Source organism: Heterocephalus glaber, unplaced genomic scaffold (genome assembly GCF_053883595.1).
Source record: "Heterocephalus glaber isolate CG9 unplaced genomic scaffold, H.glaber_assembly_v1.0 deba00001613, whole genome shotgun sequence".
In the NCBI taxonomy this organism is placed as follows: Eukaryota; Metazoa; Chordata; class Mammalia; order Rodentia; family Bathyergidae; genus Heterocephalus; species Heterocephalus glaber.
In genome coordinates this window covers 5,491,304-5,518,988 of record NW_028258384.1, presented here as the reverse complement: position 1 = coordinate 5,518,988, position 27,685 = coordinate 5,491,304, and the positions used below count along the sequence as shown (strand labels likewise).

General features: G+C 39.5%; 2 protein-coding genes across 2 annotated transcripts in view; one reads left to right on the top strand and one right to left on the bottom strand.

Moving 5' to 3' along the window:
• Taf9b (TATA-box binding protein associated factor 9b) overlaps nucleotides 1-27,371 on the top strand; it is a 62,633-nt gene extending 35,262 nt beyond the window's left edge. The window contains exon 9 of the mRNA XM_087196607.1: nucleotides 27,156-27,371. The gene's annotated coding sequence lies outside the window, so the exon portion shown is untranslated. The remainder of the gene's footprint in view (nucleotides 1-27,155) is intronic.
• Pgk1 (phosphoglycerate kinase 1) lies at nucleotides 253-19,213 on the bottom strand. Its single transcript, XM_004867483.4, has 11 exons — nucleotides 18,850-19,213; nucleotides 12,598-12,648; nucleotides 10,130-10,285; nucleotides 9,871-10,015; nucleotides 6,517-6,620; nucleotides 5,828-5,947; nucleotides 3,691-3,805; nucleotides 3,260-3,439; nucleotides 1,561-1,738; nucleotides 1,007-1,105; nucleotides 253-673 (listed from the first exon to the last, which is right to left on the bottom strand). Exons 1-11 carry the CDS (start codon nucleotides 18,912-18,914, stop codon nucleotides 633-635), a joined length of 1,254 nt encoding a protein of 417 aa, XP_004867540.1. The 5' UTR covers nucleotides 18,915-19,213; the 3' UTR covers nucleotides 253-632.
• Nucleotides 27,372-27,685: the final 314 nt, after the last annotated feature.

Sequence of the window (27,685 nt, the reverse complement as noted above, 5' to 3'; positions counted from 1 at the left end):
TAATGGGAGGGAGGAGCTAGGGCTTATTTTCTTTTTCTGCTTAAAAATATTTTATCATGATCATGTCCAATAAAAATTGAAAATAAAGGACATCCATTATAGAGTAGGCCTTCAATAAGGAGTAGACATTTACCTAATCCCACTTCCCCACTGTTGCCAACCCATTTCTTGTGTTCAGAAATAGATATCTGATCTCTTCCTCAAGACTCTGTTCTTATACTTCCTAACAAATTATGACAGAAAACAATCCAGTTTCAGTGAATACTTTTATTTATTTATTTAATAGATCATCAACTTCTCCCTCCCTACAACTGGAGTTCCATTTTGTTTCCATGCTGAGTAATAAACCGTAACAAAGCTAATTAGAATAAGCTACTTCAAAGACAGCTCACTTTAACAGACAAATTATAGATGCATTCTAGAATGCACAATAGTTTAGTCACTGAGAAACTTAAATGAGAACTTGAAGAATGTAGTCAAGTCCAGCATACAGTAAACATCAGCTGAGATGCGGTACAATTGTTTAAGGGTTCCTGATGCTGCATCCCTTGGCCATTAGCTGAATCTTGATGTGGAGAAAGGTTTAGCTAATGCCAAGCAGAGATGCACAGGAACCAAAAGGCAGGAAAGCACTAAACACTGCTGAGAGCCTCTACTCCAGGAAGGACTTTACCTGTTTGAGAGAGAGCATACACACAGAGAGAGCATTACTATAGTGTGCATTAAGACAAATCTTCCCCCCTTCTCTCTTCCCAGTAACAGGTCAGCTCTTCTTAAGGATCTATTGGCCAGGAGTTAGGCAACTTTTGTAGTTTGGGTCTCTAGTCTACTAAAATGCAACATATATAGTAACAAGCTCTTATCTGCTCCTCTCCACCTCAAACAAATGCAAGTGCTTTATCTGAAATTCTTCCATTTGTACTGCTCAGCTAATAATGACAACACTACTTATGAACTTTCTCCATTCCACCCACAAATAAGCCAAAAAAACAGGGAAGAACCTCACCTTCGAGGAGCTCTAAACTGGCACCACCTCCAGTGCTCACATGGCTGACTTTGTCTTCTGTGTTCCATTTTGCACAGCAAGTAGCAGTGTCTCCACCTCCTGTTGAATGAAAGCCAGGAAATAGCAAAGTTAAAATGAAGGACTGGTGCCAAAACAGTAAGGAATCCAAATAGTAACTGATGAACTCCCAACTCCATTTCATCAAGAATCTCCTCCATGAATTATATGCCCCTTTAGTTCCCAAAATCTACCCAAAGCCAAGAGATCCAGGAAAAGTTAACTATCTTTTCTACCTTCCACTGATTATAGAGTCCTGCCAGCTCACATAAGTACAACAGTACCTCAGTTCATGAATTTAATTCGTTCCACAATTCTGGAAAAGATGGCCACGTTCATTTTCATGAAGGAAAGATGACCACAGTCATATTCATCACCCAATGCAGAGTTCACAAACAAAAACAAAATTTTGCCAAATGCTTGAGAACCAGTATTTGAAAACAAAAGCATTCATGAACTGAGGTACCACTGTATTAGATTTATACAGGAGCCCTTACCTATGATGGTGATGCAGCCCCTGGAAGTGGCTTTCACCACCTCATCCATGAGGGCTTTGGTTCCTCGGGCAAAAGCTTCCCATTCAAATACCCCCACGGGTCCATTCCATACAATCTGCTTCGCACGACCAACAGCCTCAGCATACTTCTTGCTGCTCTCAGGACCACAGTCCAAGCCCTGAGGGTAAAATTGAAAGAGAGAATGAGTTACCAAGAAGTTACATAGAGGAGCAAATACCACCTCCACCAGAATGCAAGAACCAAAAAGTATCCTTCAGTCTTTATAAACCTGTTAATGTCCTGACTCAAAAATTCTACTTTATGGAAGATCAAGTCCAAGTTATTTACTAAAGGCATTCTTAGCTACACTACATATGACAGTCAAGAATTAGATCAGTGATTCTCAGCCTGGACCAATTCTACCTTCCACAAGGGATATGTAGCAATGTGTAGAGATATTTCCGGTTGTACAACTTTGGAGAGAAGGTGCACCACTGGCACCTAGTGGCCAGGGATGCTCTAAACATCCCAAAATGCAACATCAGCCCTCCACAACAAAAGCTGTGATATCACTAGTGTTGAAACTGATAAACACTGAATTAGACCCTGTAGTTTTCAAACTTTGGCATGCATCAAAATCACCAGAAGGTATTATTCAAAAAAATTGTTGGGTGCTACAGATGTAGCTTAGTGGTACAGAACTTGCTTAGCGTGAGTGAGGACTTGAGTTCATATCCCCAGCACCATGAATGACAGATTGACAGTCAAGTCAGTCAGACGGGCTCTACTCCCAGCATTTCTGATTCAGTAGATCTGGAGCAAAGCTCAAGAATTTGCAAATTTAACAAATTCAAAAATGATGCTGATGGGCCAGGGATTTAGTTCAGTGGTGCCGCCACCTGCCTCACAAGTACAAGGTCCTGAGTTCAATTCCCAGTGACAAAAAAAAAATGATGCTGATACTGCTAGTATGGAGAAAACACAATGAACTAAATAATACCCAAATGCCTAACAAAATAAAAATGACTAAGTAAACTAGTATGTTAACACAGCTATCAAAATAGTATATGGAGAACATTATGACCAATTCTTTACACTGATTTTTAATACATACATTTTTCATTGTTTATAATTAGTATACATATACAAATGTATACTACTTTTTTGAGAGAGGGTCTCACTATGTAGTCCAGGCTGGCCTCAACTTATAGCGATCTTCTGCCTCAGCCTCCCAAGGCGTCCACCACCATGCCAGGCTACAAACTATTTTTATATAAAAGTTTTCTTGTACACGTTTTAAGATAGCAACATAATCCAGAACAGCCCAAACCATGCAGCTACATAGCACTATCTCCAGTACACAGTAAGTGCTTACTAAATATTAAACAGATGAAGAAACAAAAAAAGGTCTTGCCCTCATAATACTGATGAAGTCTAATACCACTGCTAGTATCATGGATTCTCCTACAAGAAGTGCCTGGCTACAAAATTTAGACCCTTCTCTCAGACAGAGTGCTTGTAGACATTGTTTTAAAATGTTTGTTGTGGACTGAACATGTACCTCAGTGGTACAGCACTTGCCTAGACTGCACAAGATTTGATCCCCAGCACCACACAAAGTTTTGTTTGTTGGTTAGATGAATGGATGATACCAAAAACTTTCTGTTCATTTATACTACCAGCCATCCAAGTGACTCACCATCCATCCAGCAGGTATGCCAGAGGCCACAGTGGCTTGGCCAGTCTTGGCATTCTCATCAAACTTTTCAGCAGTGACAAAGTCAACAGGCAAAGTAATCTTCACACCATTCTTCTCAGCTTTGGACATCAGGTCTTTAACAATCTTGGCTCCCTCTTCATCAAACAGAGACGTGCCAATCTACACAGAGAGGCCAAGGTGATAAAGATCAGCCTCTACTAAGAACATGAGTGTCTCACAAAGCAGACAAGAATCATATACAATATACAATATAAAGGAATAATGCAAAGGTAAAGAAAAACGGCTCACTAAAATAAATTCAAATGGCAAGTTTTAGGGTTTACATCAGAAGCTGGTTTTCTTTTTAAACTTATATAGCCTACAATTATCATGAAAAGCTATTTCATATCCACTTGACATTGGTTTCCTACCTCCATGTTGTTGAGCACCTTAAGGAAGGTAAAAGCCATTCCACCACCAATAATCATCTCATTGACTTTGTCGAGCATATTATTGATGAGCTGGATCTTATCTGCAACTTTAGCTCTAGAAGAGAAAGCAAGAATCACCATCAAAAGAACAATTGACTATTAATAGTACACAGAGCCAGGGCCAGGGATTTAGCTCAGTGGTTCCACTGCCTGCTTCACAAGCGCAAGGTCCCGAGTTCGATACCCAGTACCAAAAGAAAAAAAAAATACACAGAGCCTGAGGTTTTATATTAAGGCAGAGAACAAAGAAATGTCTCAAAGTAACAAAAGTAGTGCCTAACTTTGCCCTACGTTTCTCCAACCCAAAAAGCCAAACCATTTCAAAGAAATTCTTAAGGTGTGGCACCAGACCAAAAAAGGCTTAGGAAAAAACTACACTTGGGCTGGAGGTGTGACTCAGCAATAGAGTACTTGCCTAGCATGCATGATATCCAGGGTTCAATCCTAAGAGAAGAGTAAAATGGAAATGGAAAGGAATAGGAAAAGAGAGAAGAGAGGGGAAAGAGGAAGAGAAGGAAGGAAAAGAAAGAAAAAACCTAATCTTATCTAAAGAAATCCTGGTTTCCAAATAGTTCTGTTTTGTACATCCCTTCAAAATTCACAGGATCCAGATTGCTAGTTATGCCTGAGCAAGATTACTAATTTTGAGATCCCTAAGCCCACTCAGAACTGTCCTAATCTTAAAGCGGGGATAAGATTGTACGTCAAACAGACAGTGAATAATAACAGATAAATACTGAACAAAAAAGATATTCCTGGTCTAAATTCACATGTTTAGTTGCTAGGACATTTGCTTCATAGCATTTTTCTGTTAATCCAATTCAATGTCTCTACTGGGCAAAAGCACTGTTCTAGGTCTCTGAGAAACATCATTGGGTAAAATAAAGATCCCTATCCTTTTGGAGTTTATTTTCTAATAGAGGAAAATAAGATAATAAATGCCCATACCCTCTTTCACCTCCCTGAGGAAAAAACTCCAAATAAAAGAGAAAGTAATAGCTCACCTTCTACAAACACTCCAGTATATTTAAATCTCACTTACACTGCCAAATCACCTCGGATCTGTTTCCTTCTTCATTCAATAAAGATACCCTGTGATAGACCCCATGATAGGATCTATATCATAGAGATAAGAACCAATAGCAGTGTAGAGGAATAGATGGCAAGAAACTATTTTACATGTAAAGATTGGTCACCACCACCGATAAAAATGAATCATTTAAGTGTCTGCTATCTAAATACACATGCCAAGTGGTAGGAAACTATCTTATCCAAGCAGTCTCCGCTCATTGTCCCTACTTTATTATCTAAAATTTATCTTCCTCTTGACCCTCAATTCTGAAATATTTCACTAAGTCATTAGAATATCATTATCCTCAAGCTGCCTTTTCCCACAGGAGAAAATATAAAATAAGTATGTGATATGGAGAAATGAAATCTCAATGATATAATGGTATATTAAACACATAGGTGGGTGTTTTCATAATTATTTCCTGACAAGTAGTATGTAAGAGCTTCAAAAAAAAGTTTCAAAACTATAAGATGTGCCCCTTTGATGGATCTTTCCCCATTCTTCCCCCCCAGAACCATTTTCTACCCTTCTCCCCCAGATCTGTTCCATAAGATTGATCTATATGGACCACAACTAGGGAACCCCTTGTCTTCAGGCTTCCAGTAGAGTTATAGCCAATTGGGTGGGTGGGTGGGGTGCAACATTAGGTGATGGAAAGGAGATCACAGTATTTCCCTGGTTCCCCTCACTACCAGATGACCATCCATATGTCCCTTGACCAAAGACTACAATTCCCATCAGATGGCTATCTCCACACAACTACCCTTTCTGGATTCCTTCCCTTATCCTTTAGGTCTAGGGATGTTGATGGCTATTACTAGCTCTGTATTAGTGTACTGTCCCTTCCTGTTTTCTCTAAACCCTACTGTCACCTCTATAGATAGTTCCTTTATTGAATTCCCAAATACCCAGTGTGATTGTGCTAGCTGAAAATAAACCATCCAAGTTACGCCCTACTACCAGGCAAACACTACTTAAAGAATGATCCAAAAGTATTCTTTATACCCGCCCAAGATGGCCAGGAAGGGTCGCTCTGGGTTCTCCAAGGCCTTAGCAAAATAGTTTAGTTCCTTCTTCATCAAAAATCCACCGGCTTTCTGAGGCAGATTGACTCCCACCATAGAGCTAGAAAAGACCAAAGAAATTCAAAATGTGGTCAAACCCTACCATTCTTCCCAGTCTTTATTATTAAAATGCTTTCATCACTCCTGAGACTTCAGAAAACCATAGTTTTCATCTCTAAACTGTAATTAAAAAACAGGGGTAAGATACAGTTTTTGACTAATAGTGCAGGGTCAGGGTAAAGTATAAAAAGTAATGAACATAGCTATAATTTAAGATACTCCATTAATAGTCTTCAGCAGGCCAAGGGCTGAATCACATTAAGTAATCAGTTTATGGAGCATAAGATCACATAACATTCCCCAAGAGAGAGATCTGTACAAAATATACAAAGTTAGAAAGAGCAGCTTCTTCCTGAAGCTCCACAAAAAGCTCTAAAATTAATTTTCTATCTTTATTTCCTCTTTAGAACAGGCATACTCAACAAGAGCCACATTGGTAGATTCAATTAGAGATAGAGGCTGAAAGGAACACAGTATAATAGAAATCTCTAAAAAGTAAGCCAGAACTTGGACTGCTCAAGTGAACAAGAATACTGCTCTCAGCCCAGTATTCAACAAGGCTCCTAGTACCTGTGGGCTCGGTGTGCAGTGCCAAAAGCATCATTGACATAGACATCCCCTAGCTTGGAAAGTGAAGCTCGGAAAGCTTCTATTTTGGCTGGCTCAGCTTTAACCTGCAGAGAATAAAAAACACAAAACCAACACGGGAAATGTTGATGGCTCCAAAAACAACTGTAAAAATATTTCATGCCACCAAAAGTCTTCTTGAACATCTCTAAAGACTCTGTGTTGGTGGGACAGCAGTTTTTACAACTAACAAGATATGTTCTTTATCCCAAGTATTCCAGGTCCTTTGGTCATTTCTGAATGTTTCTGTGCTCTCTTGCCCCTTAAAACTAAAAACCTAGTATTCCTGAACCATGGCTGAATCTCTAATCACATAAAGTTACTGTGTCCCATTGATCTTTCCCCAACCAGTAGGCCAAGATTCTCATTATCCTTCCCTTTCCTTATCTTGACTTGCTTCCTCGTTTTTATTCTCCTTCTAAGAGTTAATATTATACTTGACTCAAGGTGCTAGCTACTAAGCCTTTCTGCAAAGGGAAAAAGGCCTTCACATATATTCCTCATAAAAGCAACAAGGACAAGCTGGGACAAAGGCATATGAGAACATGGCAAGAGAAGAGTACTTCAGAAACATTTTACATTGGTTACAAAGAAAATATTTTAACTTCCCTGGAAGTTCTACATCTGAAAAAGAAAGAAATACACTCCTACAAAGAGTGGGGAAGGGTGGAGGGGGTGAAGGGCGCACAGGTAATGGGGAAAAAATAAGAACCAAGATATATCACGTACAGGTAGGTACAAGCACCCAATGATAAATGTAAACGTATTGCATACCTAAAATGTACCAATAAAAGAATTTAAGGGAAAAAAAAAGAGTGGGGAAACAGTATAAGTGAAACGCAGGACTTTGAGATGACAGCTTATTGTTGTAGACTCCTCCAAACAGTGAAAGGATGGCAGGATGAACAAGTTAAAGAGTCTGGCGGGTAACTAAGCAAAGATTTATAGGAAATAAGCCAAATGAAGGGGGATATGGTACAAAAGAATACACAGCATAGAGTACATGTTCATTTTAGTCACTGTCTACTCCCATCTTCTTTTGTATCAAGGAGGTGAAGGAGTCTGCCACAAAGAATAGTTTTCTTCTCGTGATCCAAAAAACTATAGAGGCACAAATGCTAAAAATAAGGGCCATGGGTCCCCCATAATCTCTCTAGGATGGAAAAATCATATGCAACTGATGACTAGAAGACGATAGTATAGTAATAACACTACTCAAACATCAGGAGACCTGAGTTCTAGGTGCTAGCTCTTACACTATTTCACTGTATAACCATTGAGAAGTTGCTGTCTGTCCTTGAAATCTTTCCATCTGCCAAAAAGGCATGATAACCACTCTATTTAAGAACTGTGAAGCTGGGCGTGGTGGTACAGGCCTATAATCTCAGCACTTGGGAAGCTGAGGCAGGAGGATCAAGCCAGCCTGCACTACAAAGTGAGACCATGGCTCAAAAAACAAAAAGAAAAAAAATTTGTGCTGAGTGTGGTGGTATTTGCCTGTAATCCCAGAACTCTGGAGTCTGAGAAAGGAGGATCAATACAAGTTTGAGGCCAGCCTGAGCTACATAATGACTTTAAGGCCAGCATAGACTACAGTGTAAGACCCTGCCACCCCAAAACAAATTTAAGGAAAAATGGGGTAAATTGAAAGCTCTTCATGAAAAGGTACCATTACAAACAACAATCATCAGAACTGACTTTGTCTCTGCCAATAACTAGAAGGAAGACAATGTTCATTCTGAAAGACTGATGTAGACACACAGATAAAATAAGAATTTTAGGGTTGGAGATGTAACTCTGTGGTACAGCACCTGCCTAGCATATGTGAGGCCCTGGGTTCAATCCTTAGTAGCCAAATAAATAAATTTTAATGGAATAAAAATTATGTCTTCACTTTGTTTTTGTATCCAGTTTGAACTTAGGACTGGCTCTTGAAGTTTCAAGCACCGAAAGCCATTAGATTAGACACTAAATGTCAGATAAATTAACTAAAAAAGTCAAGACTAGCATAGTTCATCTTCCTGAATAAAATATTTTGCATCAATTTTCTGGTTGACTCCTGCCATCTCTAAGCTTAAGAGTTTGTGCATCTTGAGTTTCAGTTTAAAAGGGCACCAAATTTTAGATCAGCATTTGACTCCTACTGCTGTAACAAGACCATGCCAAAGGCAAAATAAGACAGGACCAGGGCCTGAGCTGCTAAGAAAAGAAACTGCTTGAAAGCAAGCACTCTTGATGACCTTAAGAAATGTCAGAAGTCAAAAGAGGACTGAGATACCAGCCGCAGGGCATCTTGTTCTCACAGACACTAAAGACAAGAAGAGGGGAAGTACTAAAATGTATCTTCAGCTTACTTCTGGCCAACTGACAAATTCAAAATTATGCTCAAAGAGCCAGTTCTGATTGTCTAGTCATAATAATCTTTTTCATGGGCTAACTATAGCTGCTTTTGCATGACACTGGCAGAGCTGAATAGATCCAACAGATACTATATGTAGTTGCAACTGACTGTGTGACCCACAAAGCCTAAAATATTTACTCTGGACCTTTAAAGAAAAAGCTTTTCCCTCCCTTCCTTCCTCCCTCCCTCCTTTCTTTCTTTCTTGTACTGGGTTTTGAATCCAGGGCCTTTGCACTAAGTTACATCCTCAGCCCTTATTTCTTATTTTGAGACAGGGTCTTGCTAAGTCACTGAAGTTGCCCAGGCTGGGCTAAAATTTGGGATCCTCCTGCCTCAGCCTCCTAGAGTTCTGGGATTACAGACATATACCACTATGCCCTAAGAAAGATTTCTGATCTAATGGACTGAGCTGTAAAACCTAGCACTAACTTTAACCAAATGATTGCCTTTCTGGAACTTAGTTTCTTTTATTTTTTTTGACACTTAGTTTATGAAATGAGGATGATACCCATACCTCCTTTAGACTTTCAAAGGAAAATGGTATATCATTTTTGGGGGGGTTTATAATTCTTAAGAAAATGTTTTAAATCCAAGGTAGTATCACCATCACTGAACACTCTTGTACCTCAATAGTGATCACAGATTTTCAAAGGTATTTCAAAACCATTTGAGCATGAGGAGGACTTCTGGGATGCTATTCTATTCCTTGACCCAATGATGGTTACAAACTGTGTTTACTTTGTAATACATCAAGCTATACATTTGTGCATTTTTAAGTGTGTATTTCAAGAAAAAGGTGTCTAAGGAAAAATAAACATGAGCTTCCTCTATTCTTTAATCAGACTCTTACAGATTCAGGCCCTCACACCCAATAATGTTAAAATCACAAGTCCTACCTTGTTCCCAGAAGCATCTTTTCCCTTCCCTTCCTCCTCCACATGAAAGCGGAGGTTCTCCAGCAGGATGACAGAACCAACTGCTGGGTCAGAACAGGCTTTCTCTACTTCTGAGCCCACACAGTCCTTCAAGAATAGAACATCCCTGGAGGGAGCAAGAGATGAAAACACTTCAACAGTCTGAAAATCAAGAACCAATAACAACATGCCTAGCAATCTCTCCTCCCACAGTCCACCTGCCCCAGAGCCTGGCACTTACTTGCCCAGCAGAGATTTGAGTTCCACAGCAACTGGCTGTAAGGAGTACTTGTCAGGCATTGGGACACCATCCGGCCTGCCCAGGTGGCTCATAAGAACAACTGACTTGGCTCCATTGTCCAAGCAGAATTTGATGCTTGGGACAGCAGCCTTGATTCTGCAATAAAAAAGAGGGAGGGAAAGAGGAAAAAATGGATTGAGGGAGAGAGGAAGGAAAGAGACAGCAAGCAAAGTTACTCCTACGAATTGGTAGATTTTATTCATGACTTCATAAAACAAAAAGCTCTTTTCTTCTCCAAGTTCCTTCAAATCTATTGTCAGCAACTTAATAGCCTCAAGTTTGTGTTAAGGGGAAGAAGTTAAATATAATGCTAACCATTCACCTAAGACTGTAATCTCATTATCAATTTGCCACTTGTGCAGAAAAGTTAGTATAGCAAGCCTGACACTGCTGTCTATAGGAGAACCTGCTCAGAAGGTTGGCCCTTGGCTAGTGTCTTAAGAACTTGGCTTTCAGTGGGTTCCCTCAGCTGACCGTCCGACAAGAGCTTCTCACTATTCCTAAACTATACAAACAAGGTAATTTATGTTGGAACACATGCTACCCTCTCTAGAAGCCTGAAATTTGGGTAGTTGCTAGGCAGAGGGTACCTATGTGACCAGCTTCCCTAGGTATATACCCAAAGGAAACAAAATCAGCACACAAAAGATACCTGCATGCCCATGTTTACTGCGGCACTTATAGAATCCACCTAGGTATCCATCAACAGATGAAGAAATAAAAAAATATGGCATACATACAAAATTTAGTATTATTCAGCAATAAAGAATGAAATCTTGTCATTTATATACTACTTGGTCTCTCTCATATGTGGAAACTAAAAGAAATTCAACTTGAAAGTAGAACAGTGATTACCAGGGACTCGGAGGGAGGGAGCGGAGCTGGATATGATCAATGCATGCTATATGCATGTATGGAAATATCACATTGAATCTCATTAATATGTACAATTAATATGTATTAAAGATATAAATTTTAAAATCTTAGGAACTGAACAGAAACACTATAATTTCTACATTTTTTACTGTAAAGAAAGGAATACACTCATGTCCCCACTAGAAGCCTGTCCCAGATATGTTTCTCTGTTCTTTATTCATGACAAGTAAATTTCTAATCTTTTCTGCATGTTGCAGAACATGCAAATCAAGAGGGTTGGAAGCATCCACATACAAATATCTTGCCACTATGATATAGCAGGGATATGCTTGACAAAATGCCAGGCCCTATTCTGGAACTAATATTGGAAACTGTTCTGAGTCTAGACCTACACTATACAAAATAGTGGCCTTAGCCATGTATACATATTGAATTCTAGAAATGAGACTAGTACAAATTGATATGTGCTGTATAAATATAATATATATGCTGGAAGCCAGGCATGGTGGTACACACCTGTAATCCCGGCATTCTGGGAAGCTCAGGCAGGAGGATGCCAAGTTTGAGCCCAGCCTGAGCAACTTGGTGATGTTATCTCAGTACACAGGCCCTGGGATCAATCCCAGTACCAAAAACAAACAAACAAACTGATTCTTGAGGACTTAGAACAAAATTTAGATATCCCTTTAATTTTTATATTGATGTGTATTAAAATAATTATTTTAGACATAAATAACATATGGCTCATATTACATTTCTATTAGACAATGCTGGTCTAGATGGTTAGGAAGCACCTTTCTAGCTCACACCTTTCATTTAAAACAAAAACCTAGTAGAAAGCAAAAGCAGTAAAACTTCTTCTGAATCTAGGATCCAAGATATTAACACAGCTAAACACACTGAAAATATTTTTTTCAAGGCTTTTCCCTTCTGTTTTTTAGAAGCAAAAACAAATCAAAATTCTTGAAAGCTACCTTTATCTGGAATATGGTCTTGTAAAACTACATGTAAGCTTGTAGACTGAATGGTAACCTATCTTAGTGTGGTAGAGGAGGGTAAATTTGAGTGCCATCATTTCTTTCTTCATTGGTGTTGGATTAAATCATTTGAAATATATTTCTATACCACAATTTAAGTTTCAATAAAAGTTTGCTTAAAAAATTAAAACAACATGGAAGCTTAATAGATATTAAAATTCTTATCTTCCATAGTTCTTAATTTTGTAAAAGAACCAATTATCTTTAAAATTTGATATTCTGTAAAAAGGAATAACTTCAAGTTCTTCAAATTAAAAAGTGAGGGACATTACTTTCTTAGGATGATTTTTTTCTATTTGTATTTTCTCATAAATTAAGAAATGTTTAAATTCTTACAACCTTATACAAGGCAGACCAAATGGTCAGTTAGTAGAAAGCTAAAATCATATGGCTTAAGTTGCGATAGTTCTACACTATGAAAGAAAAACCATTTTATCCTGTGTACTCATACCCACACATCTTAAAGCCAGCCCGGGTTTAGCAGAGAGACTTTACCTTTGGTTGTTGGTTATCTGATTGTTCTTCATAGGAACATTGAAATCCACTCTAAAAAAGAAAAGTTTCAGTTTTAGGGTCACGATCAACTTACTGTTCACTCAAAGATTAGGAAAAGTACTTATATTAAACCAGTTAAATGAGCTAGAAGTTCAAATTTCACCTTAAAAATTATCAATGACTTGTTAAACTTATTAAAAGTCAAGATAGTAGTTAGCCATGGGGACGAGGGTGGAAGCAGTGACTGGGATAGAACACCAGAAGGGGCCTTTGGTAATGTTCCATTTCTTCTTGATCTAAGCCCACAAATGTGCTTGTTTTGTGATAAATTTTTGAGCTTATGATTAGTGCCCTTTTAGACATGTATTTCATACTTTAAAGAGACTTTTAAAAAAATAAAACTTTACTTAAATTACAAGAAATAGCCCTGAAAACCTGAGAGGGTAAAACCAGTTCTACCTGAAAGTATTTCTGAGTCTGGCATGACAGTATCTGAGTAGCAGCCTGAGGGGTAAGGAACAATAAGGAATGCATCTTGATTCTGATTCTTTTGATACTAGCATCACTTGAAAGAAAAAAATTGGAAAAATAAACCACGTCAAGAGATCATTTTTTTTTAAGAAAGCCTGTGGCTGCAAAGTCTCCAGTACCAAGTTCACACAGTATCCTTCAAGCAATATATAGACAATATAAACAACCTCTTTCAAAAAGCTTGAGAGGAGGGTAAGATATGTGCAATTAGGAGGAAAGTGATCAAGATGGCACAAGCTAATAATGTACTGCAGTCTTTCCCTTCTTACCTAATAGATTACAATACTTCCCTCCCCCTTCCAGTACTGGAGATTGAACTCAGGGCCTTTGCATTGAGCTATGTCTGCAGCCCTATTTCTTTTGCTATTTTCTGGTACCAGGGATCAAACTCAGGACCTTGCGCTTGCGAGGCAGGCACGACACCACTGAGCTAAATGCCTGGCAGCCCTTTTTCTTTTAAGACAGGTACTCACTAAATCACTAACCTTCCCAGGCTAGGCTTGAACTTGTTATCCTCCTGCCTCAGACTCCCAGAGTGCTACGGATTACAAGCATGCATTTATGCCTGGCTGCTTTACCATTTTTAAAAACTAATTCTTCTGAACTCCTTGGCACCCCAGCCTACATCAGTATTTCTGAAGCAATGATGTGCTGTAGCTGTTTTTAAGGTCTAAGTTTTGTCTACCAAGATCATTTTTTTTCTTATCTATATAATGTGGATGATAGTATCAATCTCACAGAAAATAAATTAGCACTTTGTAAACTGCTTAGGAGAGTATCCAGCACAAAGTGTCATAAAAATGTTAGCTATTATTACATGTTATTTATTGCTTCTACAATCTGTAATTCTGTGATGTGAAAAACAGATCCATCATTACTAAAAACATCTAGCACTACTCACTAAGGTATTAATTACAGGGAAGTATGATCTAATCAAGAAGATCATTGTTGTCCTTGATCATAAAACTCTATCTTTCCCTCTGCCTTTTACACTGCCTTTTCCTCTATAGTTGAGGGGTGGCAGATGATTACAAAAGCATACAGACCTACTGAGAAGACCAATAAATCCCTATATGGCTTAGGCCTGAGCCCCAATCTACCTCAGTGAAGAGTAGCCTTTCCAAAGATGGAAAATTCAAACATTTTTAAAGAAAGTCTTCAAAATTAAAAGCAGTACTCTTCTGAAGAAAGAAATACACTCTACTTGATTTCAAGGCACTGGCTTCTAAGGATCTTTTTTAAATATCCTGAGCAAAGATCTTTGCCAGCCGTGAAGTACACTCCAGAAGATGGAGAATCCCCTCACCATGGATCATTGTCGCCCATGTAGCCTCCCAGAAAAGCTCATGGTCAGAGGGCTAATGCCATAAGGGTGAGCACAAGCCACCACTTGCAGCGCTGCTCCCTACCCCTAGACCTTACAGAAAGGAATATCTTTGGGCCAAAACACCCAAAAATCTGTTTCATCTAATTTAACATGGCATCAGCTTACTGGTAAAAGTTGGGTTTTCTCTCTTCGTCCTCTGTATTATCTCCCCTCATCATCGCCCACTATCAACAACTCTGCTTTTGGCTTCTCCTCTGAAGACTCCAACACAGAAACTATCCTTTCCCTCTACATTCTACATGATGCAATTAAGTAAAATTTGCACCCTCTACTTTTCCACTTCCCTGAAATATTCCTAAGCTTTGTGTCAGGCACAAATTCAGGTATTATCAAACAACTCAGAATGGCTAAAATATAAAACATTGATACCACCAAAGCTGGTGAGGATGCAGAGAAACTGATCACTCATACACGAATGGTAGGAATATAAAATGGTGCAGCAGCTTTGGAAAACAATCTAGAGATCACTCAAAATGTTAAATACGAGTTACGAGTATAGCTAAGTAGTAGAGCAGCTGCCTAGCATGCACAGGTCTCTGAGTTCATCCCTAACATGACAGGGGGATGGGTGAGAGTATTAAATATGATACAACAATTCTACTCCTAGGTGTTTACTCGAGAAATTATAGCATACATCCATATCAAGACTTGTACAATAGGGCCGGGGATTTAGCTCAGTGGTTCCAGCGCCTGCCTCACAAGCGCAAGGTCCCGAGTTCCATCCCTGGTACCAAAAACAAACAACAACAAAAAAAGACTTGTACAAGAATGTTCATAGCAGCTTCATTTGTAATAGCTCAAAACTAGAAATAACCCAAATGTCCTAAAATGGATGATTAAACAAACTATGATATACCCATACCATGGAAAACTACTCAGCAATATAAAAGAATGTACAGTTGATACATGTGACAACTTGGATAAATCTTCAGATTGAGTGTAAAGACAATTCCAAAGTTACATACTATGTGGTTTCATTTATACAGTATTTTTGAAATGACAAAATTTTAGAAACAAAGAACAGATCAGTAATTATCAGGAGTTAGGAATAGGGGTAGGATGAGGGAGATCTTAGTGGTGATTAAACAGTTCTATATCTTGACTATGGTGGTATTTATACAAATCTATACATGTAATAAAATGGCATAGAACTATATTTTACACCAATGTCCAATTATGTAGCCATTGGGAGAAAGTCAGTGAACAAAAAGGCCTTTCTATCTAATCTCTGCAACTTCCTATAAATCTATAATTATTTCAAAATAAAACTTTAAAAAATATTGATTTGGTTAGAATAAGAATACCAAGTTTTTATTATTTGAAATCTCAGGATTACAGGTCCAATTCCATTAAAATTTCTCAAAGAAACCATGCACAGCATTGCTTTACTGTCCCTGCCTGGAAAATTGGGGTATTATGGCTGCTCAGAAGCTTGTTTCCTCTGCTCTCGGTTTTTTCTGGGTTTCTTTCCACTGCATCAGGGCTGTTGCTTAACAAGTTACAACAAGTTAGAAAAAAAACAGTGAGGTTTAAAAAAACAGGCAGGAACAAGAAAAAGGGACATGCTTTACAAGCAACCAAAGGATAGCCGGCAACCTATGAGAGGGGAAAAAAAAAAAAGGAAATGACACTGCAAAATTAAGCAGGAAATTTACTCAAAAGAACTGTAAGGTAACTGGAATCCTTAAAAAAAAAACTGAGGTGGAACCTGGTACTTAACTAGTCAAAGGTTTTTGACTAAAGTTCCCTCAAAAAATCAATTTCCCTTGGCAACTCAAACCAGGGGACTAGACAAGTCAGCAAACACCAAAGTTCCCTTCTCAGGACAACAGGAGGAGGCAAGTAAAGCAGCCACTCAAGAGGCCCCATTTCTGAAACACTGCCAGCAACCACTACTTGGAGGCACTGAAGCAAAAAGGGACTGGGTGGACCATGCATGACTGCATAGGCTCCTCTAGAAAAGTAGTTCTACAATGTGAGTCTGTTTAAAAGAGATACATTAATAATCAAGGAACAAAGTAACTTTCTGTCCTCTGCCTAAACAAGTACAATTTATCCACGTTACAAGGCGAAATCTATTGCTTGTAACCTTCAACAGACAAAAGGTCTATTTCAACATGTCCTTGGTCATTATGTATATATCCAAGTATTTAAACGATCTGACTGGTAGCCAAAACCTACATTCTGGTTCTTGTTCCACCAGCTTGCTAGTTCAGTAACCTTGAACAAGGTCATTTTCCATCAGCAAAACAACTAGCCAATCATTTCAAGGCTCAGGGTTCATCTGTGTTAAATGAAACTTTATTAGGTGTAGAGGGAGAAAAAATAAAGCATCTCCTCCCCCAGTCAACCAAGTTAATTCCTCAAGTCAGTTTCCCTGCAGAGAGAGGAGATAAACCCCAGGACCATCTTTCAGATGCTGCATGCATCTGGAAAAGTCAGCCTTGAGCACAATGGAGATGGGAAGGAATAAAACCTAAGAGCTAACAGCAGGCCAATGCCTATCTGTCCTGTGTTTCAGTCTGTCACCTTCCCTTAGGATGTTAAAATGGCCAGAAGGAGCCCTCATCTGACACTAGGATGGCTGGGATTCCCACTGTGCCCAGATTACAAAGGCCTATCCACTCTGGGGAAATAAGGACATCAGCTGTTTCTCACGGACATAAACTACCGAGTTCTGTTTATCTCCATAACAAGGCAAAGGTCACCTACAAACTAATATTGGTCATAAAAAAAAGACAGGAAGAGATACATGAACTTTTAGTGTCATGGAGTTATCTAATTCATAAGTACCCTTATACATTTCAAGCAGGTGTAGGTGGAGATCTACTGTCTTATGTCTGTTAATATTTAAAGGCTGCCCACACTTGAACTGGCCTGGCCCATACTGTGAAAAGGGCTGGATCATACCATTCACATAACTGCTCATCAATTAACCACTTCTCAAAAAGGTCAAGGCTGCACAAGGCAATCAACGCAAACCCTTATGGCCTTTCAAAAATACTACTCTGCCAGGAGTGGTAGCACACACTTGTAATCCCAGTGCTCTTGTAGGCTGAGGGAGGAGAATCACAACATGGGCAACTTGGCAAGACCTTCTATCAAAATAAAAAATAAATGGGCTGGAGATTTAGCTCAGTGGCGCCGCGCCTGCCTTGCAAGCACAAGGTCCTGAGGAGTTCGATCTCCAATACCCCCCCCAAAAAAATTAAAATACAAAATAAAAAAGGCAGGAATTGTAGCTCAGTGGGAAAGCCTTGGGTTTAATCACTGGGTTAAAAAAAAACCACTCTTGGACTGCTCAAGGCAAGTACATCAGTTATGTACCTAACGATGCCCTGCACTTTACTCCTGGCATGCACAAATGTACTAAATATTACAAAAAGAATAAGGTAAAAGTTCTGTACACCATGCCAGTAATTATGGCAGACATGGGAGAAGCCATGTTAAGTGACCAGGGGTCCACATGTGCACGAGTGACAATACCAACTGCATGGGGAGGCTTCCTCAATTCTGATATTCTACGTCTATAGCCATATATGGGGGTGAGGTTGTAGGATCTGCAAGTATGAGCAGACACACAATCTGCTCTACCATTACCCAGCCTGTGCCCCAACCCTGATGCAACCCCATGACCTGGAGTCCAAGGACTCTGTAGGGCAACAGAGGCCAGGTACATGAGCTCTGCAGGGCATGATCCAGTGTGCTCCACCCTCCTACCCCAATTCTTTAGGGGGGTTCCAATCTTTAACATTTAAAGCAACATCTTCTGGGAAAGATAACATTTTGTACAGGGACGTTTCACTATTTTTTTATTATTTTATTGGTCCATGTTTGCGATACATAATAAATACATTCAACAGGGACCTTTGAAATGTAGGCTGTTTCTCCTTTGTCTGGGATACAGCGATGGAGGAGAGGAAATTAGCCAAATGACCTTTCAAGGTCCCTTCCCTGGGCCTAGAGATTTGCAGGATAAGCATTAGGTCCCACCTCGCTGACTGGGAGCTGGAGATGATGAAACTGTATTTCGGGAATAAGAAAGAGGGCAAAATGGATCCCAGCAATCCGAGCTCTTTCTCAGCAATCTGATCCACTCCCAAAATCTGGTGACTACAGCCGCTTTCCGGGCTGGAAAAAATGCGGTTAGGAACCATCAATACCGGGCACAGTCTCAACCCTCCCCACCCTCCCCGGGAGAGCAGCGTCACTCAGCAAGCCTAGGATCCCTGGGACCCAGCTGGAAGTTAAAAGCCACTTTGGGCAGAGAGGATAGCAAGTCAACCCGGGCTGGAGAGGCCTGCGGCAGAGCGCAGGCAGACGTGTACAATTACCTCATAACGACCCGCTTCCCTTTCACTTGCAGCTTGTCCAGAGTCAGCTTGTTAGAAAGCGACATTTTGATAAAAAAGCGGAGGCGAGAGGCCGGGGACTCAGACAGAGGAAGGCGTTAGATCTGTAGAGCACCGGGGACGCGTGCAGAATGCGGAGCACCTCGTGGGACAGGCGAGAGCCTTCGCCGCCCTCAGACGCCCAGCCCATTGCACCGCCCCTTCCCGGCTGCGGCTCTGGGCGCTCCTAGCAGAGCCACTGCTATTGGCCGCGGCCCACAGGGGCTGGCGAGCTGCAATTGCTCCAACGCTCTGTCCATCTGCGAAGGTACTGTGGTGGGACGTGCGATTTCTGCTTGTCACGTCTGACACGCTGTGAACTGTGGGGAACCTTCCTGACTAGGGGCGGTGCCAGGAGGAGACGCGACGGGGGCGCGGCCGGGCGGGGTCGGGGCCCGCTGAGTGGAGCTGTGGAAGGGATGTGGAGAATGTGCAAGGTCCGCTGCCTTTCTCGCCAAGTTCTAGGACCTGCACCCAGAATCCTACAACGATCCCGCAGGACTTCCTTGAGAAAAGCACGCCGCTTGGGCTGTGAAATTACCCGCGACCCTAGCAGGATCAATGTATATGACACCTCCTTTTGGAAACCTCTGGTTTCCTGGCTCCCGGAAATAGAATTCTGCTACATATTGGTATGTAGTCCAGACTTCTCAAAAGTTGGGAGAAGCCCAGGTCTTCCTGCCCCCCACCTCTTTTAATAATAAAAAGCGCTGTGTAATTATACTGGTTATATAACTGGACTGCTTTTCTTTTACCTTTGAATGTACATTTACAATTCTTTGCTTGTTGTATACAAGAGCCTAGAATCTTATCTGCTAGATTCATCCCATGGTATCATATGGACTCTAGGTCTAGATGGCCTAGGCTTGAATCTACCACTTAAGTTCTGAAACCCTAAGCAAGTCACAAACTCTCTTACCTTTGGAGTTTTGTGAGCATTAAATTAATTAACATATGAAAAATGCTATATGTATGCTATTAGCATTAATATATCTAAAGAGAGCAACATGCATTTCTTTCAATCCTCTTGCTGTATATTATGAGTAGCCTCCTTGGAGTTATTTTCCATTGAGTCTTTATTTGAGGCCAAAATGGATTTCCTGGCCCTCTGTGATCCATTCAGGATACCTGTAGCACTTACTTCATTTTGTCATTGGATAGGATCCAAGGAGGTCCCCTAAAGAGGAGATGGGAACTTCAGTATCCTCCCCCCACCAGAGTAGTTTTGGGACTCTCATCACAGAAAAGCATTTCAGAAATTGTGAGTGAGACACCTAGGCAGATTTATTAAGCAGAAACAAAGAAATACACACTTAGGAGTGCAGGTGCTTGAGGGTAAAGTGCATTGTGGTCTGGAGTGGGAGTGCAGTATTAGTGTGGTCTTGTCACCAAGCTGAATCTGAAGAGGTCCCTGAGGCTGAAATAAGAAATAACCTTCCCTTTGGTAGAGTGAGTTTGCAGGTTCACTGACTCCCATCATGGAAATAGTTTTCAGGATGCATCAGTAAGAGGCACCAGAAGGGTTTATTAGGCAGAGATTTTAGGATGCACTCAAGAGTGGAATGCAGGTGATAGAGGAGATGAAATATGAAATATTATATCCCCCAACCTGTTAGATGTCTGATACATCAAGCTTGTGTTCTCTAAAAACCGAAAAATGAATTCTTGGAACAACAGAGTAGGAAAATATTCATCAATAGGATAGCTTCTAAGAGGCAGGAAGAATCCTAAATGGATAGCCAGGGATCCCACTTTACAGGGAAGTTTTATAGACCAAAACTCACCTGGGTACAACATGGGTTATAGCTGTGATTAACCAGTAAGATTACAATATAGTCACTTAGGTAATAGTGATCCAATAGGGAAACAAGTCACATAACACGTGTGAATGGAAAGAACAAAGATTTTCCTAGGAAATGATGGTTCCAGGAGTCTTGGTCACCCACAAAGTGAGTGTTGTCCATCTAGACTTCATTAGGTCCACTGTTTGTCCTTTGAGGAAATATGCAGGCTTAGTCATTTTGTCCTTATCTTGAGGCCTGGTCTCGAACAGAAATGTCTCCAGCCACAGCTGTGATGTGTTTCACCTTTGTCCCAACTCTCTCAGAGGGCCTAGCCCTATCTGACTGCCTGTAATATTTCTGTCTAACAGCTGTCTATAATATGGGCACTCGGGGAAATAAATCACATTATTTCCTGGAATAGGTAACATTTATGCTTCTCTTGAAGGGTTGGAAACCCCAGGCATATGTGGCCCAGGTGGGCCCAGGTTGTTTGTTTTTGTTTTGTTTTGTTGGTAATTAAAACATTCTCTTTAGATTCTCTCAAGCTGTTCCTTTATCTTAGGATCCAGCTTCTGCACTTTATTTCCTCAATTAAGCCAATTTATGGATTTTCTATATTCCTGAGGAATTTGAGTGTGATGGGTCTGGTAGAGGAAAAGCCTAAATTTAACCACAGGAATGTTGATATGGATTGTCTTGAGAAACTTCAGCTGAGTCTTACAAGTTATAGTCTTCTCAAAAGTACAGTTTGAGTTATGATTTCCTTGTCTCCATTTTACCCATCTTTTATTTCTCTACCCTACCTCAGTTCTGGCAGTGCCATCAAGACTGATGATCTAGGATAACGTATTCCTAGTGTCTGTCAGGTTACCCATTAGTGGGTTGGGTTAAAATGCAAGCTATTTCCATCCATTTGAAAATTAGTGATATGGTACCCAATTAATAGTGCTGTTTCCATGAAAATAGAAGTCTGTGGAATAAGTGAATTCATAGTATCAGAAGAAAATCACAGGCCCAATTGCAGACTTATTGTACCTTTAAGACTCTTAGGAATTTAGAAGTAAGAAGCCTGAAAAGAAAAAAGAAGCAGACCTAAGGAATTTTTTAAAGCATTGTAAACTTGAGTACGTTTGTGTCTTGAAGCTATAGTTTGGTTTTTTTTAACTACAGTTGTAGAAATTATAATTTCTTTGTCTCCTTTCTATTTCTATTTATTTTTTCTATCCTACCTCAATTCTATCTAGTTATTGTGGTAGTGGGATGGAGTCTTTTTGGGATAAGATAGGATAGCAACAAAGGGCATCAGCAGGGAAATAAAGCAAGGATACAATCTGACATCTTAGACTTACTGATTCTTCCCAATTACTTGAGCACTTACACTTTACCAAATACTGCTGAGTGCTGAACACGCATGACTTATTTACTCTTCACAATAGCTTTGTGAAATAGATATTATTATTATCTGCATTTTATAGATGATTACATTGAAGTTCATAAATATCAGGAAGGTTATCCACTAGTGATCTGAAGCAGTAACAGAGTGCAAAGATCCTAAGGTAAGAGGGAGCCTGGGACAACACAGAAAGTCCGGTGTTGCTGGAAAACAGATAAGGAAAAGAGAGGCCTAAAATTATGTTGGAGAGGCAAAGTAGGCAGGGACCAGATCCCTTGGGCCTTATAGTCATGTTAAAGAGATGGTTTTTATTCTAGGAGAAATGGGAAGTCATTTGTTCCACTCACGGTTGCTTACACAATAACCGTTTCCTACTTACCACCTTCCTCACTAGCAGAAGCCTGATTTGATTGACAAGTGTCAGTAACAAGTGCTCAGGGAAGATAGGCTTATCTCCCAGCCCCAAGCAATGAATCACGGTTCACCTAAACTAAGCACAGTAATCACACCCCTCTTTGTACAGACTAATTTGAGAATGGGCATTGACCTAACTTAGGTCAGTGAGATAAAAGGAAAAGTCTGCTGACTTTCGGAGAATTTTTTCCTTGATAAAACAGAACAGCTAGAAGAGCAAAGATTTTTGTTCTTTTGCCCCAAACCCCACTAGTCTTACTGGATATGCAGTCCTATAAGAGCACTGTTTAGAGTTATGGTACATTTATTTACTTATTTATATTTCGCAGTACTGGGGATTGACATCAGTTATCTACTGGATTAAATAACCTTGGCACCATCCCATTACCATTTCTTGTCATGTGAGATAGAACTATATTTTAAACTATACAGTATTTCAGTTATAATGTTGCTTTCAGCTGAAAACTTCTGACTACATTATTGAAGTAATTTGAGTGAGAATGATATGATTAAGTATACATGTTTATATTGATTTTTTTTTGAGACAAGGTCTCACTATGCAGTTCAGGTCGGCCTTGAACTCAGTTTGTAGCCCAGGCTGGCCTCAAACTTGCACCAATCCTCTTGCCTCAGCCTCCCGAGTGCTGAGATCACAGGTGTGTGTCACCACACCTGGCTTAAGTTTACATTTTTAGAAATTCATTCTTGGGGGTGTTCCACCTCTACTAATCTTAGACTAGGTAACTGGGACTAATCTTCAACTAAGAAATAGTAAAATGGGTGGGAAAAATTTAGAAAATTTTTGTTTGAGGTATTGGAGAACCACCAAGGACACTGAAGCATTATGAGGCCAATATTCAAGAAAAAAAGAGGTCTGAATTTGAGGTTATTTTTCCAAAAGAGCATCTTCCATTTCGAGAAAATGTAAGAGGCCAAGAAAATGATCATGGCTTTTGTTAAACTCACAGGACTTCAAAGTCTACCAAGCAGAGCTTTGGTTGTAACTCTAAAGGTCAGTGTCATAGGAATAAAGGTGAATACTAAAACCCAGCTTCTGGCCGGGGATTTAGCTCAGTGGCACTGCACCTGCCTTACAAGCACAAGATCCTGAGTTCGATCCCCGGTATATAAAAAAAAAACAGCTTCTCATCTCAATCCAGATTTAATATAATGACAAGAAATTTCTAATACCCTCACCTGGTACCAAGGGTAGTCAGATACCAATGGAGAAGAATTTATCCTAAAATGATTTAGCAGGATTCTAGCTCAAACTAGGTTCTTTCATAACAAGGATGAAACCCTAAGTTCAGACATAGTCAAGCAGAAGACTTAGAGGAGCTGGATTAAAGTTTTGGCCAAAGGAGAGAATCTTTATCAAGTTGGAGTTATCTGAAGAGTTGAGTGAGACTAGAACATCCTCTTTTAAGATGGTTCATATGTGGCTGTTGGCAAAAGGTCTCAATTTCTTACCACATGGTCATCTCCATAAGGCTATTTGAGTATCCTCATGATATGACAACTGGCTTCTCCCAGAGTGATTGATTCAAGAGATAGAATAAGAAGGAAGCTACAATATCTTTTATGACATGTTCTTGGATGTCACACACTATATCATTTCAGCCATATTTTATGCATTAGGAGTGTGTTACTAAGTCCAGCCCACACTTTGGGGAAGGGATGTTGAATTTTACTTCTTAAAGGAAAAAGTATAGAAGAATTTATGGACATATATTAAGACCACCAAACACACTTTTCCAGGCCCTTTTGCTGAGGGCTAGGCCTCATATCCTATACCACATTCCTTACTCTATGCAGAGGTGAACATAAAAGCTCTAAGGAATATTAAAGACAGTAGATGTTAGCCACTGTAACTATTGCCTACACTTCTACCTATGTCTTGTCTGTGCTGATATTTGCATGGAGTTATAAAAATTTCTAGTTGGTGGCAACCCTGAAGGTTTCGTAAGTCTAAATTCCTACCTTTTGTAATACAAAAATGGTTTTGAAACCATCTAGCTTCTATTTGAATGTCCAAGAAGGCATCACTACATTAATAGTCATTTAACTACATTGTTAGATAAGTATTATAGGAAACGGGAAAGGGGACATTACTAGAGACCCCTGCAGTGGGTTCTGGTCTCCTGTGAGCCAGGATGACATCTGTGAGATAGGAAAGAGGGAATAAAGACACAGAGACAGAGACTTGAGAGAAACTGAGTCTTGGGCTGATCTAAGCTGCTTTGTGCAGTAAAGACAAAGGACTCCCAGGACATCCAGTGTTTATTCATTACAAGCATGGGAAGGGGGAAACTGGGCAGGACTTGGGACACCCGCTGATAACAAACATCAAGCAGGCAGCACTGTAGAATGAGGGCACAAGCATATCTTTGCTGGGGAGAACAAATGGTTAATTCAGAGGGGAAGAATTTATTTGGAGTCAGTTGACCTTGTCTGGAAATGAACTCAACCGACTGGACTACTTCCAATGTAACACAGCCAAATTATGGAAGGGCAAGAAGCTTGTGCCACTATAGCCTACTAATACTGGGCAGAGGTATCTGCTACAAAGTATAATTATTAGAAAATACTTATAATAAACTGTTATCTGGGGGGCTGGGGATTTAGCTTAGTGGTTCCACCGCCTGCTTTGCAAGCACAAGGTCCCAAGTTTGATTCCCGGTACCAAAAAAAAACCAAAAAACTATGATCTGAGATGCAATCAGCAAAATTCCAAATGTAGGAAACTCTACAGGATAAATGACCTTGTTCTTTCAATAAATTCCAAGGAGAGAAGAGATTTCAAACAAGCACAAGTGGTCCTTGTCAGTATCCTAATTCAAACTATAAACACCTAAACACGTATACTCACATTTATGGGACAAACTCATATTTGATATATGAAGGTCTTAGGATATTTGCTAAAAAAATTCAGATGTGATAGCAGTTATGAATTTTTGAAGAATCCTCATTTTAGCTATATACTGAGATGGTTTGGTTTTGTTTGTGGTGCTGGAGATCAAACCCAGGGCCTTGCATATGCTAGGCAAACACTCCACCACTGAGCTGCATATCAAGCACTACACTGAGTTGTTTTTACCTTTCTTTGGAAGTGTTTTTGAATTTACAAAAAGTTGTAGTACAAAGAATCCCCATATACACTTTGTCCAGGTTTATTATGTTTTTAACTTTTAGATACATTTGTTTTACTATATATTCTCTCTACAGATAGACATATCAATGCCATACCTCTTTACTCATGAATACATCAGCAAATATTTCCAAAGAAGCAAGACATCACTTAAATAACCATAATACAATTATCAAAATCAGGAAATTTAACCTCAACACAATACTGTTACCTATTATAGAGACCTTATTCAAGTTTTCCAGTTGTCTTAATACTTTCTTTATAGCAAATATTTTTATCTTGGATTCAACCCAGGATCATACATTGCATTTAGCTTGCGTTTCTTAAATATTCTTTAATCTGGAATAGTTTCTTAGCCTTTCTTAATCTTTTGTTTCAGTAACATTTCTATAATAGTATAAGCCATTTATTATCTAGAATCTCATTCAGTTGAGTTTGTCTGATGTTTCTTCATATTTCTATTCTGGTTATGCATTTTTTGGTAGGAATACTTTGTAACTAATGTTGTGCCCCTAGGAAACACATGATTTGGTTGCTATCATTTTTGAGGATGTTAATTTAATCATTTGGTTAAGGCAGTGACTGACAAGTTTCACTACCATGAGGTTACTCTTTGCTTACTATAAAATAAGCAATATGAAGGAAGATATTGTGAGTTTATGTGAATGTCCTAACCCTCACTATTTTTTTATCCAGATTACAGTAGGAGTCACATGAATCGATACATGTATATAGGAGATATATGTATGTAGGATTACAGTAGTAGTCACATGAATAAATATATATGTTAAAGCTCATAAAACTGTCCATAGTGGGAGAAGGCTTTATAGGCTATTTTGCATGATTCAGAGTATTTCTGCTACTTGGTTTCTGTTACTTGGATTCAGTACATGAGCCATGAGGTTGTAACCTCTGTTCTTTAGTTTATGATGTCCATATTAAAATGTCTTGAGAAAAGAGAATGGCGGAGTGGCAACTGGTAGTAAAACCTTGCCTCTCTGAGATATAGAATCCAGACAGCAAAAAATTGCACCTTATTGAAGAAAAAAAGAGAAGCTGGGAAGCAGGAACTGACAGGAAAAGTTAGAATCTATCTAGAAGTTGGAAAGAGGGTACTACAAGGCAGAGCAAAAAGGGAAACAATTCACAGCGAAGTGTGCAACCATGCACCATAGAGAATAAAAGATTACTTGTAAAAAAGCTTAGTTTATTCATTGAGAGTACCAGAGGGCCTATCTCAACCAAGAGCGACCAGCATTAGGAAGACTCCCAGGAGTAGCACCAAAGCTGAGAACTCTCAAGCTTTTATTTAGAATATCAGTGTAAGAGAAAAGAAAAGAAAAGCAGTTTGGGCAAGAAACTGTCTCAAGGCTATGCAGCTTTCTTGGGGGAAAGGGAAGGACAATGTTTAACCATTCAAACCTCTCAGAGACTGTAAGCTTTTGCCCCACAGTTTAACCATTCACTCCTCAACCAAGTCTCCAACATATCTCTCCTTTTTGTTTTACAGGACCAAGGATGGGGAGAAAGAGAGAAATAAAGTGTAGATGGGTATTGGGTTTGATGCATCAAACTCATCATGGCCTCAGCAGGGAGTGTTCACTGGAACAGCATACCAAGGACCTTGTGGACTGTAAGAAAAAACAACAAAGGAGCCAGGGATTTAGCTCAGTGGTTTCACTGCCTGCTGCACAAGCGCAAAGACCCGAGTTTGATCCCCGGTACCAAAATAAATAAATAAATAAATAAATAAATAAATAAATAAAAAGATAATTCCAATAGTAATAAGAATCTAAATGCAAAAGTTGAGGCCAGAAAACCAATTTGGGGGTTAAGCCAGTAGGCAATATCATTTAGGTGATTTAAGGTGATATTGTGAGCTTCCATTTGTAATTTATGAAGTTGGGTCTGCAGTCAACCCTGGAGATTAATAATCTCCCTATTAAGATCTGTGTGAAAAGCATTGTAAACCGTGCATTGGACTTCCTCCCAAGACTATGAATAGTTAAATGGGATATATGTGATGAATGTAGAATGGTA